The 16430-nt window shown below is 49.8% G+C and overlaps 1 protein-coding gene across 1 annotated transcript in view; it reads right to left on the bottom strand.

Moving 5' to 3' along the window:
* Positions 1–14584, bottom strand: part of VSTM4 (V-set and transmembrane domain containing 4) — a 97327-nt gene extending 82743 nt beyond the window's left edge. Inside the window, 3 exon segments of the mRNA XM_045068488.1 lie at positions 6315–6591; positions 6593–6714; positions 14503–14584. Coding sequence (XP_044924423.1) covers positions 6315–6591; positions 6593–6714; positions 14503–14557 — 454 coding nt within the window. The 5' untranslated portion in view covers positions 14558–14584.
* Between the last annotated feature and the right edge of the window lie 1846 nt (positions 14585–16430).

The following is a 16430-nucleotide window of genomic DNA, read 5'->3' as shown; positions in this document are numbered from 1 at the left end:
TATTAAGACTAATTTTTTTAGGGGCGCCTGGGTGGCTCAGTGGGTTGGGCCTCTGCCTTCGGATCGGGTCATGATCCCGGAGTCCTGGGATTGAGCCCTGTGTCAGGCTGTCTGCTTGGTGGGGGAGCCTGCTTCCCCCTCTCTCTGCCTCTGCCTGCCGCTCTGCCTACTTGCGATCTCTCTCTGTCAAATAAATAAATAAAATCTTAAGAAAAAAAAAAGACTAATTTTTTTTTGGAGCAGTTTTAGGTTCAGAGCAAAACTGAGGGGAGGGTACAGAGATCTCCTATACCTCCAGCCCCTACATACGCACAGCCTCCCCCACTGTGAACACCCCCACCAGAGGGATACATTCGGTACAACAGATGAAACTACAATGACACATCATAATGATCCAGAGTACATCATTTACCTTAGGGTTCACTCTTGGTGTGGTATGTTCTACAGGTTTGGACCAATTAGTAATGACATGTGTCCACCATTATCGTTTCATACAGAATGTTTTCATTGCTGCAAAAATTCTCTGGGTTCCACCTGTTCATCCCTCCCTCCCCAAACCTCTGGCAACCACGGATCTTTGTACTGTCTCCATAGTTTTGCCTTTTCCAGAACGACATATGGTTGGAATCACACAGTATGCAGCTTCTCAGACTGGCTTCATTCACTGCACAAAAAGCATTTCAGGTCCCTCCATGTCTTCATGGCTCGATAGCTCATTTCTTTAGAATGGATTTTTTAAAGTGTTTTAAGAAATTTAAAAAGGAAAAGGTAAATTACTAAGAGCCATTGGCAGGTCAATCCCACTTGCTTTTCTGATAGGTTTACTAGCGGGGATCATGAAAAAGTCACAGGCACCTCAAAGCTGGTTTTTCAGTAGAGAACTGACCATCCCTAGCAGTGGCCATGTGAGCTATACGGGAAAATATGGTCAAGATAAAAGCCCAGATGGTAAAATTAAAATTCCTAGCGCTGTTAACAAAAAGAGTACAGGTAGATGACTCACTTCCCCCAAAGTCCTGGTCAATGCAATAAGGTGAGCTAAAACAGTGACATATCAATTTGCAGACATTCTTGAGAAGCAACTGAAAATGTCTATATTCAAAAAAAGTAAGTCATTATGTTGCCAAATGCAAGCCAACAACTTTTCTATACATCAGTAATAACCAATTTAAAAGAGGTGTGTGTGTGTGTGTGTGTGTGCATGAAAGGAGAAGGGATAGATCCTATTTACAAGTGGGCAATACCTAGAAATAAACATACTAAAAATATTCCAGACTCATGTTAAGATATCTTTTACTGAAAGACTTAAAAAAAAAAAAAAAAACCCACCCTGCATGCATGACGGAATATACTAGTTCTGTGGATAGGAACATTTAAAATCATAAAGACATTGGGCATCTGAGTAGCTAAGTAGATTCAGCATCAGACTTCTGATTTTGGCTTAGGTCATGATCTCAGGTCTTAAGCCCCACACTGGGCTCTACACTGGGAGCGGAACCTGATTAAGATTCTCTCTCTTTCTCCCTCCCCTTTGCCCCCCTCTTTCTAAAAAAAAATGAAAAAGAAAAAATCCCCCCCCCAATTTCTAAAAAAAAATGAAAAAGAAAAATCAGCTGATGGAAAAACTAAATCATTTAAAAAAATAATGAGACCATGCCAAAATTAAAATTGCTTTATAAAGTAAGGAGTTTGCATTTAAATGGGATTTCTCATGGGGTAGCCTGAATTTTATCTGTTCAATAGATAATGTAGGGACAAAAAGACAGCCATTTGGAAACAAAAAGTTAGTTAATTATTCCACAAATAGTTAATTATACAAAAATGGATTTCAGGGGTGCCTGAATGAATGATCACTGAGCATGTGCCTTCCACTCAGCTCATGATCCCAGGGTCCCGGGATCGAGCTCCGCATCGGGCTCCCTGCTCAGTGGGAAGCCTGCTTCTCCCTCTCACATTCTCCCTGCTTGTGTTCCCTCTCTCGCTGTCTCTCTGACAAATAAATAAAATCTTTCAAAAAAATGGATTCCAGGGGCTCCTGGGTGGCTCAGTGGGTTAAGCCGCTGCCTTCGGCTCAGGTCATGATCTCAGGGTCCTGGGATCGAGTCCCACATCTGGCTCTCTGCTCAGCAGGGAGCCTGCTTCCCGCTCTCTCTCTCTCTCTCTCTGCCAGTCTCTCTACCTACCTGTGATCTCTCTCTGTCAAATAAATAAATAAAATCTTTAAAAAAAAAATGGATTCTAAAGAGATAAAGGAGTAAAACTTTCTTTTAATCCTTTAAAAATATTAAAGAAAATTACAGAAAATACTTTTGTCAGCATGGGTGGGAAATACCTTCCCAGATAATATATGAAATCAAGGTACCATGTGCAATTTATTGAATAAATTATATCTCAGTAAAAAAAAAAAAAAAAAAACCCTGAAAATAGGAATACCGTAAAGGGAAAAAGAAACTTGGTAAATTTGACAAAATAAATATCTTGAAAATGTAAAATATTCATGTGGTTGAAAAAAATAAAGTGTAAAGATAAGTAACAAATAGGAAGAAAATTTTGTACCATACATAACAGCTAAAGAATTAATGATCAGAAAAATATATATATGTATGAAAAAGACAGCAAGCAAGTGAAAAATAGGCAAAGGTTAGGGACAGGCAATTGACAGAAAACTTTTTTTTAAAGGTTTATGTATTTATTTTTAAAGAGAGAAACAGAGAGAGTGAGAGAGAGCACGAGTGGAAGGGACACAGAGAGAGGGAGAAAGAGAATCCCAAGCAGACTCCATGCTGAGCGCAGAGCCCACAACCTGAGACAAACAAGGGGCTCAACCCCACAACCTGAGACAAAACCAAGAGTCAGACACATGACTGGCTGTGGCACCAGGAGCCCCAACAGAAGAAATTTTCTTAAACAGTCAATAAACATATGATGAGATGTTCAACCTCACTAATAATTGAATACAATAATTAAAATTAAATTGTATTGAATATAATAATGGAAATTAAAACAACAATGAAATATTCTTTTTCCCATTACCAGGATAAATAATGAAAAAGATTAATAATATCCATCGATAATGAGGCTTCAGGGAAATAGACCCTATCATGCAATGATGGTCAGAGTATAAATTTGTAAAATCTTTTTGGAGAGCATATGGGCATTGTCTATTAAAAATTTAAATATGCATGGCCTTAGGCCTAGCAATTCTCTTTCCAGGAATTCAAAAGACACACTTGAAAATGTGTAGAAGGATGTTCACTGAAGCACTTGTTATGTTAATGAAAAATTGGGCGTTTCTGAGACTTCATCACTAGAGGGATGATGGCATACAGTTTGGTGTTGTCTGACTATGTAATACCACTTACAAAAAAGAGCACAAATAACATCATCAGCAATACTTATAAGGCATGAATTGTGGTGTCATTGGAATATATGTGTGGGGGCAGGCACGAATGCCCACAGAAGAGGGACCTGATGGAGGCAGACCACACCATGGACAATGATTACCTCTGGGGACAGCAGTGCCCCTGAGGATGATAGGATGTAATCTCAGTGGGCTAGCATGCACAAAGAAGAGGAGGAAGGATAGACAAGCGCCTTGAACGAGATGTACAATTGGAATACGCCAAGGAAAAAGAGATGACTTCTCCCAGAGAAGGTGACATTATCGACCAAGTCTTGCCTCCCTCATGTACTGGTAGCAACAAGTGCTATCAAAGGGCATTTCATTCATTCACAAGCCAACCTCCTTTTGCAACAGTGAGATGAGAAGACATGGCATGTCAACCATTCTTCCTGGGACTTTACAGTGGAAGACCAGCAATTTTATCTCACATTGAGAACAATGCAAGAAAGAGTGTGTGACAGTCCACGGGGACAGGGGTAGTGTTAAAAGCATTCCCGAGGGGTACTTGGGTGGCTCAGTGGATTAAGCCTCTGATTTCAGCTCAGGATCCTGGGATCAAGCCCCACATTGGGTTCTCTGCTCAGCGCGGGAGCCTGCTTCCCCCACCCCCTGCCTGCTTCTCTGCCTACTTGTGATGTCTCTCTGCCAAATAAATAAATAAAAGTATTCCCAAGAAAATTGTCCTGCTCCTGTGAATGGTTTGAGAAGCCTTCAGGAAGGAGAGCAAAGTGAGTTCCTTAGAACAGAGGGACTCCGGAGCCCAGAGGAGGAAAGGCGCTCACTCCAAAAACACTTGTGAGAATTGCTATTCAGTGTTATAGCCCAAAAGTATTTGCCCACAGGACTTTTCATTGTGTTTGTTTTTGTTCTGGTTTTCCATATAACAATTATTCATATGAAGTGAAGATTTAAGAAAATAAAGCTCCTGGAAATGAGCAAGGAAAAGGGCCTGGGGAAATGGTGCCCCGGGAAGTTGGAGCCAGGGGCCTCTTCCCTGCCTTGGGCCTTGGGGAGAAGGACAGTGAGCCAAGCTTCCGCACTCTCCCCCCAGCCTGGGACAGACATATTCCAACCTAAACAAGCCAGTCTGCTTTCAGGTCATTTATGTAGAGTCATCTTTCCTTAACCTTCCTGGTGTAGTCCCCTTGAAGCCTACGTGGAATATTCTAGAAGGTATGGTCATCACTTTCTAAGGTTTCCGATCGTCCCGTTGAAAAACCACAGCCTTTCCCAGAGGCTGAGACAGTGTGAGAAGCAGGAGGCTCTGAGTTAGGGCAGAGGCAGCCCGGGAGGTCCAGCTCTGCTGTGAGATTAGAACCACTTCCAGGGCCTGTGGGGGACGCGCGTGAGACCGACAGAGAGACAAGGGAAAGAGGAAGTGAAGGGAAGGGGAAGCAGGAGGGGAAGGAAGAATCAGAAATGCAAGGTCCAGGAGATGGAAAGAAAAAGGAGAGGAAGAAGAAAAAAGAGGTTCAGAGAGTGGGAACAGGAAGGAGGGAGAGAGGAAGGGGCTTGGGGGAGGGGGGAGAAGGAGGACATTTCGAGTGAAACCTTATGAACCACCTCAGGTTTGGGGAGCAAGTACCTAAGTAAATGTTCTAGAAGGAACCCATCTTCACTCCACGAAAGCAGATCCACATTAAATGTGAAAAGTGCAGATGACGGCACTTGAAGGCAAGGAACTTTTCATCTATTCTAATTGGCACAGAGACCTTACTACCAAGAGATGTAATGTACAGTTCCAGAATATACTGTGACATAAACATAAAAAGGACACGTATAAAATCTTATGTTTCAGAGCCAAGTGATATTCAGAGTGAATTCCCTCCTTGGCCCTCGGTTATCTGATGCATTTTTCTGTTTTCTGGCCAAAAGATATATTTATACGAATAGTCATTTGTTTTCTTGAATGAATTTGCTTAGGGAGAAAAAATACACATTTCAGATAATGCATCATTCCCTGCTTAAGAACATTATAATGAGGAAACTCCAAAGGCAAATAAAGTTGTACTAACCACTCTCTCCATAAATTATCTGCTTTAACACATCCCTTATTCATACAGGATATTAAAAATACTTCTTCTTCCATTAAAAAAAAAAAAAACCTTCACAACTGAGTTTTATCCTTTCAAAAAAAAAAAAAGCTTATCAAAGCCACATCACTAATGCCTTTACTATTATATTACATGTATATAATAAAATTAGATTCTTTCTCACACTTGATACCATCAGCTTTAGTTTGTGATCCTCTTAATACTGTACCAGACCAAATTCAAGTTCAAAGCAATCAAAAATGTAATGTTTAGCACACCATAACTAGTCTTACTAAAACAGTAGAACATTTGTGATAAAATAATGATAACCTTCAAATGTGGGGCTTGGTAGATAAGATGTTCCAGAACACAGCCGATACCTCCTATCTTTCTCCAGGAAGAGTGGGCTACCTCTGGTCCTTTGCCCACTTTTGGATGAATTTCTCAGTGAGATGTTGCCAGGGACTTGGATCTGTTCCTCTGGGCAACAGATCAGAGCCACTAGCATGCCCTGCTCCCAGGCCTGGAAACTGACATCAGGATTTCCCCACGCAGGCCTCCCACTCCAGCCCGAGCAACCAAGGCCACACGGATCTGAGCTGGAGGCAAAGCACACACACAGCCAGTCCAATCTTTTAGACATAAAGGTTTTGCCCAGGGCCATGTTGGGCAGGATGGGGCCAGGCACTTGCTAGCCCCAGTGTCCAAAAAAAGATCTGTCCTCATCCCCAAGCCTAGCTCACGTGGCTGTGGCCCACAGAGGCCAGGAAGATGCATTCTAGCCCAGCAGAGCCATCTGGGGGCCCCTATCTCACCAATTAGAGGAAGGACCACTGATCTGTGCCCCCCTTGTCTCCCCAAAGAGCAGAGGCCCTTACCTCTCATTTCCGTCGCTGAGGAACCGTTGGACCAGGCGGTCCACTTATTCCTGTGCTTGCTGATTTCCTGGACTTTGCAGACGTAATGCCCTTGATCTGCTGGCCGGAGGGTCAAAACAGAGAGCGTGTAGAGTGCCCCGCGCCTCTCCTCCAGGAGGCACAGCCTCTGCCGGAAGGCACTACGGCTGTAATTCCCGTAGTACTGCACCACCCGGAGTTTGGTCATCTTAACCATCAAGGCTTCCTGGGCATTGGGGCGTGCGAAGAACCAGCGCACAGGCCAGCAAGCTGTCCTTTCGTCTCTTCTGGGAGACATGGCAGAGAAGAGTAGCATTTTCCCCCTCCAGGTAGTCAACCACAGGCCCCGGGGACACGGTGACATTGAGGGCCCCACACACCTCTGCAGAGAAAAAAGGAAAATGATGAGCATGAACGCCGCCTTTCTCTGGAAAGGACACACTGTCCGTCTTTTCTCCAGGAGCCATCTGTATGGCCAGAGGGGCAGGCCACCCTGATCCCCTCCACGCTCCCTCTGTGCCTTTGTGGTGGACAGGAGGAGCCCTTCTGGAGCATGGCAGGGACAGGGGGTTTCTGTGGGCTTCCACAAGCTCATCCATGGGACAGTCCCACCACATGAAAAGCCCCCGACCACTTGGCCCAGACATAGTTGAAAATGTTCTTCAATTAGTTGGTGACATTCAACACTTGGGAAATCTCACATAAAGATTTGGGGTTTGGGAATCCCTTAAACATTTCCAGCGCACATGCCATCCACCAGCCTGCCTCCCAGGGTCCACTTCCGATCAGTTTCATCGCCTGCCTGAGACAGCAATGCTGTGGGTCTAGGAGCTGCCCTTCCAAGTCCCTTGCCCTGTCTCAGTGATTTCCACTGTAACCAAGGCAGAGCATCAGTGCTGGTCAGGCAGACATTGAACTAGGACCAAAGAGCTGGAACAGCAGAGGTTTCTCGGTGTCTTACTCTAAGTCTTTTGTAGACTTAGGGTCCACGGTCTCAGAGCTACAGTGTAGGAACAAAGAATGAAGGAACCCAGGAACAGGGAGGAGGGAAAGAACCCCCCCAGCAACTCAGAAGATGCTCCAAAATTCCAGACCTGTCTACTCCTTCCTTGTTTTTTGCTTTAGATCCACTCCAATGTCTGCCCCTCCTGAATTGCCCTTCTGCCCCCCAAGGTGATTTTGGAGGGAGCCACCCCAACACCCACCCCAAGCAGCCAGACCAGCAGACCTCACACAGAGGCCTCCCCCCGGAAGACTCACTACATGGTGACAACAGGGACTGAGCCGTGTGGCCATCCTGCCTTGGAGCTCACCGCTGGAGCCATCAACTGGCAGATGGAACCCAGAGGATGCACAGAACCTGACAGCCAGTGCGTCTTTACCCCGGGTCCCCCATCCTCCCTCTGCACTGCCAGCTGCCAAACCCCTGCCTGCCCCACCACACCAGCAGGGGGCCCTGGGGTCATCTTGAGCCACGGCTCTCAGCCCCAAATGTCACCTCTGATCACATGAAGGGGCTTGGGTCCTGATGTGAGGGTCAGCAAAAGCTTTGAACTCTGGCCAACGCTGCAGGTGAGCAAGGAGGAAGGATGAAAAAGTGATCAGGAAAGTCCGGAACCTTCCACTGAGAAGAGGCCGTGAGTCAACAAGGTGAGGCCCTATGTCTGTCTGGGTGGGAAAGGCTCCCAAGAAAAATATTCTTCACAGTAGAAGTCCAGGCAACAATCTCATCCTCCTAAATGGCTTCCACTGTTGAGTTCATAAATTGCATATGTTCAGAGAGAGGACGGAAGCGTCTACTTCCTCTCATTTTCTTTCCCAGCTCTCAGAAACCAGGCCCACCAGGACACTCAAGCACACTCCAAGGTCCATCCTTAATCACCTCCATTAAGTACCTCTTGCCACGTAAGGTAACATTCACAGGTTCCAGGAGTTAGGACACAGACCTCATCGGGGGCCATCATTCAGTTTTCCCACATCCTGATAATCTCTTGTTACCTTGAAAAACAGACGGTTATAAACTCACAAGAAAAAGGTTGGTGCTGGGCTGGACTGTCCTTGTGGAAAAGAATGAGACTGTCTCTGTCTACGGCCACAAACGACAAAGCCAGCCCTGGGACATACTTGGGGAACACAGAGCATCAGCAACTAAGGCAAGTGCGGGTTCTCTAGTAACTATCTTCCTGTGACAGAAAGTGCTCATGTAGGACAAAAGAAGAGGAAATGCTCTCGCTGTCTCCCCTGCATCTCTTGTATCTGCCCTACACTGAGCCCAGACATGGTATTAAATTAGTCCAAGTCCCTCCAGACTGCTAAGGCCCTGTCTGACGTCCCCATGGGCCACAGCAGGGACACCAGGCTGACCCACTCCAGCAGCTGCCCCGGGGATCGGGGATCGGCAGACAGAGAGCAGCAGAGAGCTAGTGGCAGCTGGCTTCCAGAACTAAAGCCCAGCTTTACCCACCCCCAAGGGCCCCCACTGGAGTCAAGCGGAGAACTGGGGAAGGCAGGAAATTGAAACAAGATGGGTGGGATGAGTGAGCCCAGACCCCACACCCCAGTCTCCTCCCATTAACGCTGGGTGAAGGAGGGATTATTTATAGTGACTGAAACCAGGAGAATGTGCCAAGTGCTCCGTCCCCATGGGAGGCCAGATTCCATCCTGGAGGCAAATGAGTAACCCTTCCACTTCTGCAGCTCAGACCAGGAGTCAGGAGCTCCCTGGAAAGCCAGTGGATGAACCGTCTGCCTAAAAGGACCCCTCCTTTTCTCTTTACCAAGGCACCTCTCCACCTTCATTTAGCCCTATATCCTCTTACAAATGGGCCAAGCAGGCTTCTCCCAGCAAAGTGCAAAGACCCTAATGTGCTCCCGAATTCATATGTTGGAAGCCCAAATCCCTACTCCTCAGAATGTGACTGTCTTTGAAGATAAGAGCTTTCTAGGGGTGATTAAGTTAAAATGAAGCTATTAGAGAGAGCCTTAATCCAACATGCACGATGTCCTTATAAGAAGAACTCTGGACACAGACACGTGGATGCACAGAAGTCTGCCCATGTGAGGACAGAGGGAGCACATGGCCATCTGCAAGCCAAATAGGGAGCCTCAAGAGAAACCAACCCTCCCGACACCTTGAACTCACACTTCAGGCCTCCAGGACTGCAGGGAACAAATATATGAGGTTCGTGGCACTTTGTTCTGACAGCCCTAGCAAGCCATACAACGTTGTTGATAGGAAGGCTCGTTTTGGCCACACGCCTGTCACCAACCAATATTTATACCCACTGTCAGCCCAAAAGCATGAGTTACTGAAATTCAGGGCCAAGGGCCCCTCAGAGGCGTAAAGCTTTGCAAGAGAACACAGGCTCTCAGTTGTCTCCAGGCCTGCGGTGAGCCTTCCTTGAAAGCCAGGTGGTCCCAGTAGCACCCTTTCTTTGGCACTGGAGATGGCTAGTTGAAACCCAGCAAATAGCTCCTGTGCAGGCCTGAGTCGGGAGGGGGAAAACTGCCTAGCAGATGCCTAGCAGATGCCAGCTGAACTAGATATTTAGTTAAATACTAGAAAAGACCGCATCACTCGGCATCTGCCTCACTGCAGCCATCACCCCTCCAACCCCCCCACCCACCCACCCATGCTCAGCAGAGAACACAGCAGGTGGGAGCCAGGAGGGTAGGAAGCAAGGGCAACACCAACCAACGTATGGAGTCGGGCTGGCCAGAAGGCAGTGCCCGTGGGAGTCCAGGCCTTTCTCTTCTGGATCTGTCTGAATGACAGAGCATACACCCACCCTGCAGGGCAGAGGCAAGCCAAGCAAACAAGAACCAAGCCAGCTCAAGAAGGGAGGATGAGTGTCACCCTCCAAGCAGGGCGGTCTCCCCTCCCCTGGCCTAGGATGGAGAATTGTCAAAAACTCTCACCCAGAGAAGAACTGAATTTCTTGCTTTGTGACCCTGCATTGCAGGGAACTGAGATGGGAGGTAGATTCCCCACCCTCCCCCCTGCCACCCCACACCCCACCCTGCCCCAGGCTCCTCTGTGCCCAGGGTTCCCACTTCCTCCAGCTTCTGTCCCAGCCTATGCTTTGTTCACTTAATCACTCAACAAATACTTCCTGAGCAACAGCCTTGAGCCAGTCACTGCACAAAGAAGACAGCATTCCTAACCTCATGGACCTGAGGGTCCAGTGGGCAAGACAGATGATGCCAGGGAAAAACGATACAGGAGGAATGACAAACAGTGTCACGTGGTACAGAGAAAAGTTGCAAGGCTTTTAAAAATCAGGGCAAGGTCCCGATCTAGACTGTGGGGTCAGGGAAGAAGGAGACTCTTGGGAGGTGACTGTGAGCTAAATGCTGAGGTGGGGTTAATGACATAAAATTCAAGAGAGCAGAGGAACCTGTGTGGTTCAGTGAGTTAAGCATGTGCATTCGGCTCAGATCATGATCCCAAGTTTCTGGGATCTTGCCCCACATCCAGCTGCCTGCTTCTCCCTCTCCCTCTGCCTGCCACTCCCCCTACTTGTGCGTGCTCTCTCTCTCTCTCCTTGTCATATAAATAAGTAAATAAATAATTTTTTTTTTTAATTCAGGAGAATAGAAAGGAGTGACCTTCCTGGGAGAGAGGGAGTGCCACCTGTGCAAAGACCCTGAGGCACAAGGAAGGTAGTGCAGGGCAGAGGGAGAAAGCACAGCGTCATCTGGTGAAGGGCACTACGCAATGGCCCAGAAAGCCACCAGGCCTGCTGGTAGATCTCAGGAGGGAACTTTCTACTCCAATAAGGACCCCTCTGAGGCCAGTTCTTAAAGGAGGAATACGACAACATGGGCAGGGAAGAGGCTGAATGAAACAGAGCAAACGGGATTCTGGCCACAAGGATCCTTCCCCCAAGTGGGCTGGGCACTGGGATTCTCACGGCCCAGCCTTTCGCAGAGGCTTAATGGGGCTGGGCAGAGAGCTGGGGGTTGGCTGGGGTTCAGCCAACCCCAGCTGGGAGAGCTGGGGTTCAATAGAGCAGGGCTGGAAACTTGGTGCTATTAGGTGTGAGGCCCTAAGAACCTCAGTTTCCTCCTCTGAAAATCTAGAAAATGATGCCTGGCAAGGTGAGTGTCAGCTCCAATGAGGAAACACCTTCAAATACTAATATTCGTCTTAAGCTCTGAAAGCCAGGCAGGAGAAGGCAACAGAGAGCGACACGTGGCGACCTATGAGCAGGGCGGGCTTCCAGGGTGTGTGAGATCCACAGTTATCCGGGACCCTGCACTGGCAGGGGCCCACTGCTGGGTTCCATCTCTGTTGTCACTCTCTAGAAGTTTTGAATCAGGGACCGCGCATCTTCATGTTGCACTGAATTCCACAATCTAAGAATTAAATTCCTGCAGAGAGGATTTCTGGGGTCTAACCCTCTTGCTCCCTTTTGTATACCGTCGTGAGAAGGACTAATGCAGCGCTGAAAACAGCTTAAAAGTACATCCCTCCAACAAACAGTATACAACCTACTCATCTAGTATAAAGCCTGGGCCTCTCCCTCCAGCCCTGGCCACGCAGTGGAGGAGGGCAATTTCCAGCTGCAGGGAATTGTAGGACTTCTAACAGAAACAAGGCGCCCACATGGCCTGGGACCCAGACAGGGGTAGGGCCACCAGCAATGTGTTGGTGACTCTGTGCCCCGCGCTCCTTCTCTGTCCTGGAGAAACGGCTCCCACTCGCTCAGATCATTCCTCTCGCTGCTGCCCTGAATTTTATGCCTTTAACTCCAACTCAGCCTTCAGGGCCCCAGGGTCTCCTTCTTCCCTGACCCCACTCGGCCAGAAGTTTCTGTATTTGGAGCACTGGGTGTGGTGCATAAACAATGAATTTTGGAACACTGAAAAAAATTTAAAACAAACAAACAAACAAAAATAATGCAAACGGTAGGTACCGATCAGCAGCAAAAATCTCATTCTTATCAAAAAGATAGCCTGAACTCCTGGCAAATAGATCTTTGAAAGAAATACAATTGTATTATTTAAAAGCGCATGGCACTGGGAGCCTGTACATATCATGCACCAAGCAGAGGCGCTACCAGACCTAGCCTATGGGCTGTGGCACTCACATTAACCCATCACCTGAAAATAGCTGTCATCGGGGACAAACACAGGACCCTGACCAATGACAAAAGCTACCATGAGCTGCGTGTGAACTCCAGGTCAGGCGTTGTTCCAAACACTTTAGGTTTATCTGGCCGATTGATCCTTATATCATGTTTATCCTCATTTTCTGAAGACACTAAGCCCACTGGTCAAGCACACAGAACTCAGCAGAGCTGGAATTTGAACACAGGCCATCTGGCTTCAAAGCAATTCTCAACCACCACTCCGGACCACAGCTTGGCCTTTAGGAAATATTTTGCCCCTCCGTTTCCTTTCCTGTAAAATGAGGGGTTGGACCAGGTGATGGCTAAGGCCCCCCTTTGCCCCCAAAACAAGAAGTAGGAAAGGGCAGCGGCTAAGAGTCGGGACCTATGTGTAAGGCGGCTCTCTGCCAGGTCCGCCGTGGGGGTTCGTGGCCAGGGGTCGTGGGCAAATGCTCAGCAGGGGGAGGCATTCAGCCTGTGCCACACAAGCAGGACTGTCGTGATGAGCTACCACATGGCCTTGGACACAGCCAGGGCAGACTCTAAAGGACCCCAAACCGCAGCTCTCAAGCCTCTTGACGTCTCCTGAAACCATAAAAATGTCCTTGACTACCCCACCACCCCGCAAAGTCACTCTCTGGGGATGCCTCCTTGATAACACCCGTGATCAAGGTGGTCGGGGAGCCTGGAGGGCTGAGATTGGGGACCGTGGGCCTCCTGTTTGCTGCTGGCTACTCCACCAGAGCTGTTCTGGTCCAGCCACCCCAATCAACGCCCCAGTCAAACCTCCAGTCACAGCTGGTCAAGACAACGACAAGGATGACAAAAGCATTTCCCACAGCACCGATTTCAGATTCCCCAGAAAACCGGGCTGCTCTGGACGCCAGGGGCCAACGGGTGAATTTCTGCCCACTGTGATCCAAGTTCTTCCTGCTCAGACTCTGACCTATGCTGGGTCAGATGCCAGCTCCTCCACTTGGTAGCTGTGTCACCCTTGGAAAATCACTTAATTCTGAGCATCAGCTTCCTTATTGACAAAACACACCTTCGACGGAATGAGCAAAGGCTAGCACCAGGCTCCCGGGGTTCAAATCCCTGCTCCACAACTCAAAAGACCTGTAACTTAAGCCAAGCCAATTTCTGGGCCTGGGCCTCAGTTTCCTCATTTATAAAATGGGCATACTAACAGCATCTCCTTCAGATTACTGGCAAATTGAGTTAATGTTTTCAAAGCAGCTGGATATATATATTTGATTTTTGTCGTGATTAATTTAAAGTGCTGCTGTGATTAAATGAGATCATGTGTAGCGGGACACCTGGCACCCAACAGGCACCCAGGAAATGTAAGAGCCATCGAAACAGTCATTGTTAACTATTATTCTAGCCAACGTGGACTTTCCAGCTCCAAGGCAGGCGGGCAGGGCTCGGGGAATCAACTTAGAAACGAGGGCAGCAACCCCAAGAGAGCCGGCAGTACAGGTAGGGTCTTTCCTAAAGCAGGGTGCTCCGGGAAAGGGTCCCACTTCTTCCAAGCGCCGACACGGTGTCTCGCTCGGCCTGCTCTCACAAGCCGCGCGCGGACAAGCCCCGCGTTGCCGGGGCCCATCCAGCCCCTCCGAAAACCCCCCGCAGAAGTAGAGGAAAGTTGCTGCTAGTCCAACCTGCCAACTCTTGTTGGTCCTGGCTGTCCTGGAGAAAGCAAGCAAGCAAACTAACAGCTAGGGCCGGCGCGCCCCTGGTTCAGTCTAGCCCCCTAAGGCCCGGCCCCGGGAGGGCGCGGGGGCTGTGGCGAGTGCCCGCGTAGCCCCCGGGCCCTGGCGGAGGCAGGAAGGGGCCCCGCACGGCGGCCGCTGGGAGCCGGGAAGGCGCCGCCGCGCTCCGCGGGGCTGGCGCGGCTACAGCTACCCGCGGAACCCTGGCCCCGCCGGGCGCGGACGGGGAGGGGGCGGCCTGGGAGGCGGCAGGGCCTCCCCGCCAGGCCCCCGGCCCAGAGTTCCGGCCTCCCCGGCGCGGGCTGCCCTCGCCCCACCCGCGCTCCCCGGCCCCGCCGCGCTTACCCGGGGCCGGAGCCCGCGCCAGCAGCACGGCCGCCGCCAGCGCCAGGAGCCGCATCTCCCCGCCGCCGCCCGGCGCTGTGACGCCCCAGCAGCGCCGCCGCCCGCCCGGCCCCTCCGCTAGCCCGCCCCGTGCCGCGCCCGCCCCCGGCCCGGGCCCCGGCCCGCCCCTCCCGCTGGCCCCTGGCTGTTGGGTGCCGCGTGTCACAGAGGGCCAGGAGGTCCCCCCTGCCATCGGCTTGCCCAGCGACCTGTGGCCGGCTCCTTGTCGCCACCCCCACTTCACAGATGAGAAAACTGAGGTTCTGAGAGGGGATCGCTGGACCCGGGAAGGCACAGATGGAGTGGGCTTCGCGGCCCCTTTGCATCACCCATGGTTATTGCTACGGGGAAAGATGCTTGGAGTTTGGGGCTGTTGGGACGAGGGGGGTGGGGGGGGTTGCGGCCACCAAATGAGGTGGCTGCTGGAACCTGAGGCTAACCGGATTCCCAGCGTCTCTCCACAGCGAGTCAAGGAGCAGCTAAGGGAGGAAAAAGCCCTCTTCCGCTGCCCTGAACTGGGTGTGGGGGGTGTCAGGAATGCGCTGGAAAATCCTGGAGAACTGAGAGGGTCCACAACAGGTAAGTTCAGAGTGTGTGTGGACACTGTTAAAACCAATGACCACTCAGAGTCCACTCAGCCACAGCCTGGGCTAAGTACTTTTTTTTTTTTTTTTAAGATTTTATTTATTTTATTTGACAGAGAGAGAGATCACAAGTAGGCAGAGAGGCAGGCAGAGACAGAGGGGGAAGCAGGCTCCCTGCTGAGCAGAGAGCCCGATGTGGGGCTCGATCCCAGGACACTGAGATGGTGACCTGAGCCGAAGGCAGCGGCTTAATCCACTGAGCCACCCAGGCGCCCCTGGGCTAAGTACTTAGTGCCATGTTACTGAATCCTGGCACTGTAAGACCCGGGGACAGTTCCTTAATCTCCATGCCTCCATTTGTTCCATCTGTGCAGTGGGGAAATAGGCACATCCATCATGGGGTGTTTGATATCAAGTGAGACAGCTCCAGTTAAGGCACAGCCCCTGGCCCCTGGCCCATGAATGTCAGTTATCACTGCAATTGTCATTATAGATAACGAAGCTGAGTCAGAAAGACGAAAGAGCTGACTCAGTCACACAGCGAGGGAGTGGGGACAAGGTCCCTCAGCCCAGGTCACTCTGAGCCAATACCAGTCTCCTCACCGTGATTCTAAACTTGGGGTCTGAGGCCAACTGGTATGTTTAGTCCAGTATCTCTAGAGCAAGAACAGTATATATTAGCTATGTTCTCTATGTGTCTGTCCAAGGGCGGTCTTTGTGGGGAAAAGGTGAGTCCTGCTTGGCAGTGGACCCCTACAGAAGAACAGGGTCCCCACTCCTTCCCTGTAAGGACAGAAGAGGGATGGGGAAAGTGTGGAGAGAGAGGTGGTGGTGCCCCCTGGTGCTGAGCCACAAGGCCTGTCCCAGAGGGACCATCCACAGCCCCAGTGGGTACAAGACCAGTGGGTACAAGCCTTTGTGATCTTTCCAAATCCCAGACACTTCATGGGGCTCCTGGTCCCCAAGGACTTTTCTAGCTGGGAGACGGTTCCATAGAGCAGGCCCCTGCAGTGACTGGACCCACCGTCAAGGTAGCCAGACTGGAGGGAGCGGCCCCCCACTGCTGAAAAAATGTCCCGAGCAGTCGGTGGTAAGCTGGCTGCAAGGTCTCTGGGTCTGAAGCCAAGGACAAGAAAGAAGTAAGGACGAGAACTCTGTGTCCAACTGGATCCATCACCCCAGGCAAATATTCCTAGGAGGCTTCCAGACCAGAGCTTGGAAACCGTAAGTAAATAAGCCTTGTTCCCCCTCCCTGTGAGGTCCCAGGCTTCATTTTTCAGATTAGTAAACTCAGGCTCAAAAAGA

The sequence above is a fragment of the Mustela putorius genome, unplaced genomic scaffold (genome assembly GCF_011764305.1).
Source record: "Mustela putorius furo isolate JIRA1106 unplaced genomic scaffold, ASM1176430v1.1 tig00003909_pilon_pilon_pilon, whole genome shotgun sequence".
In the NCBI taxonomy this organism is placed as follows: domain Eukaryota; kingdom Metazoa; phylum Chordata; class Mammalia; order Carnivora; family Mustelidae; genus Mustela; species Mustela putorius.
This window is presented reverse-complemented; position numbering and strand designations above follow the sequence as displayed.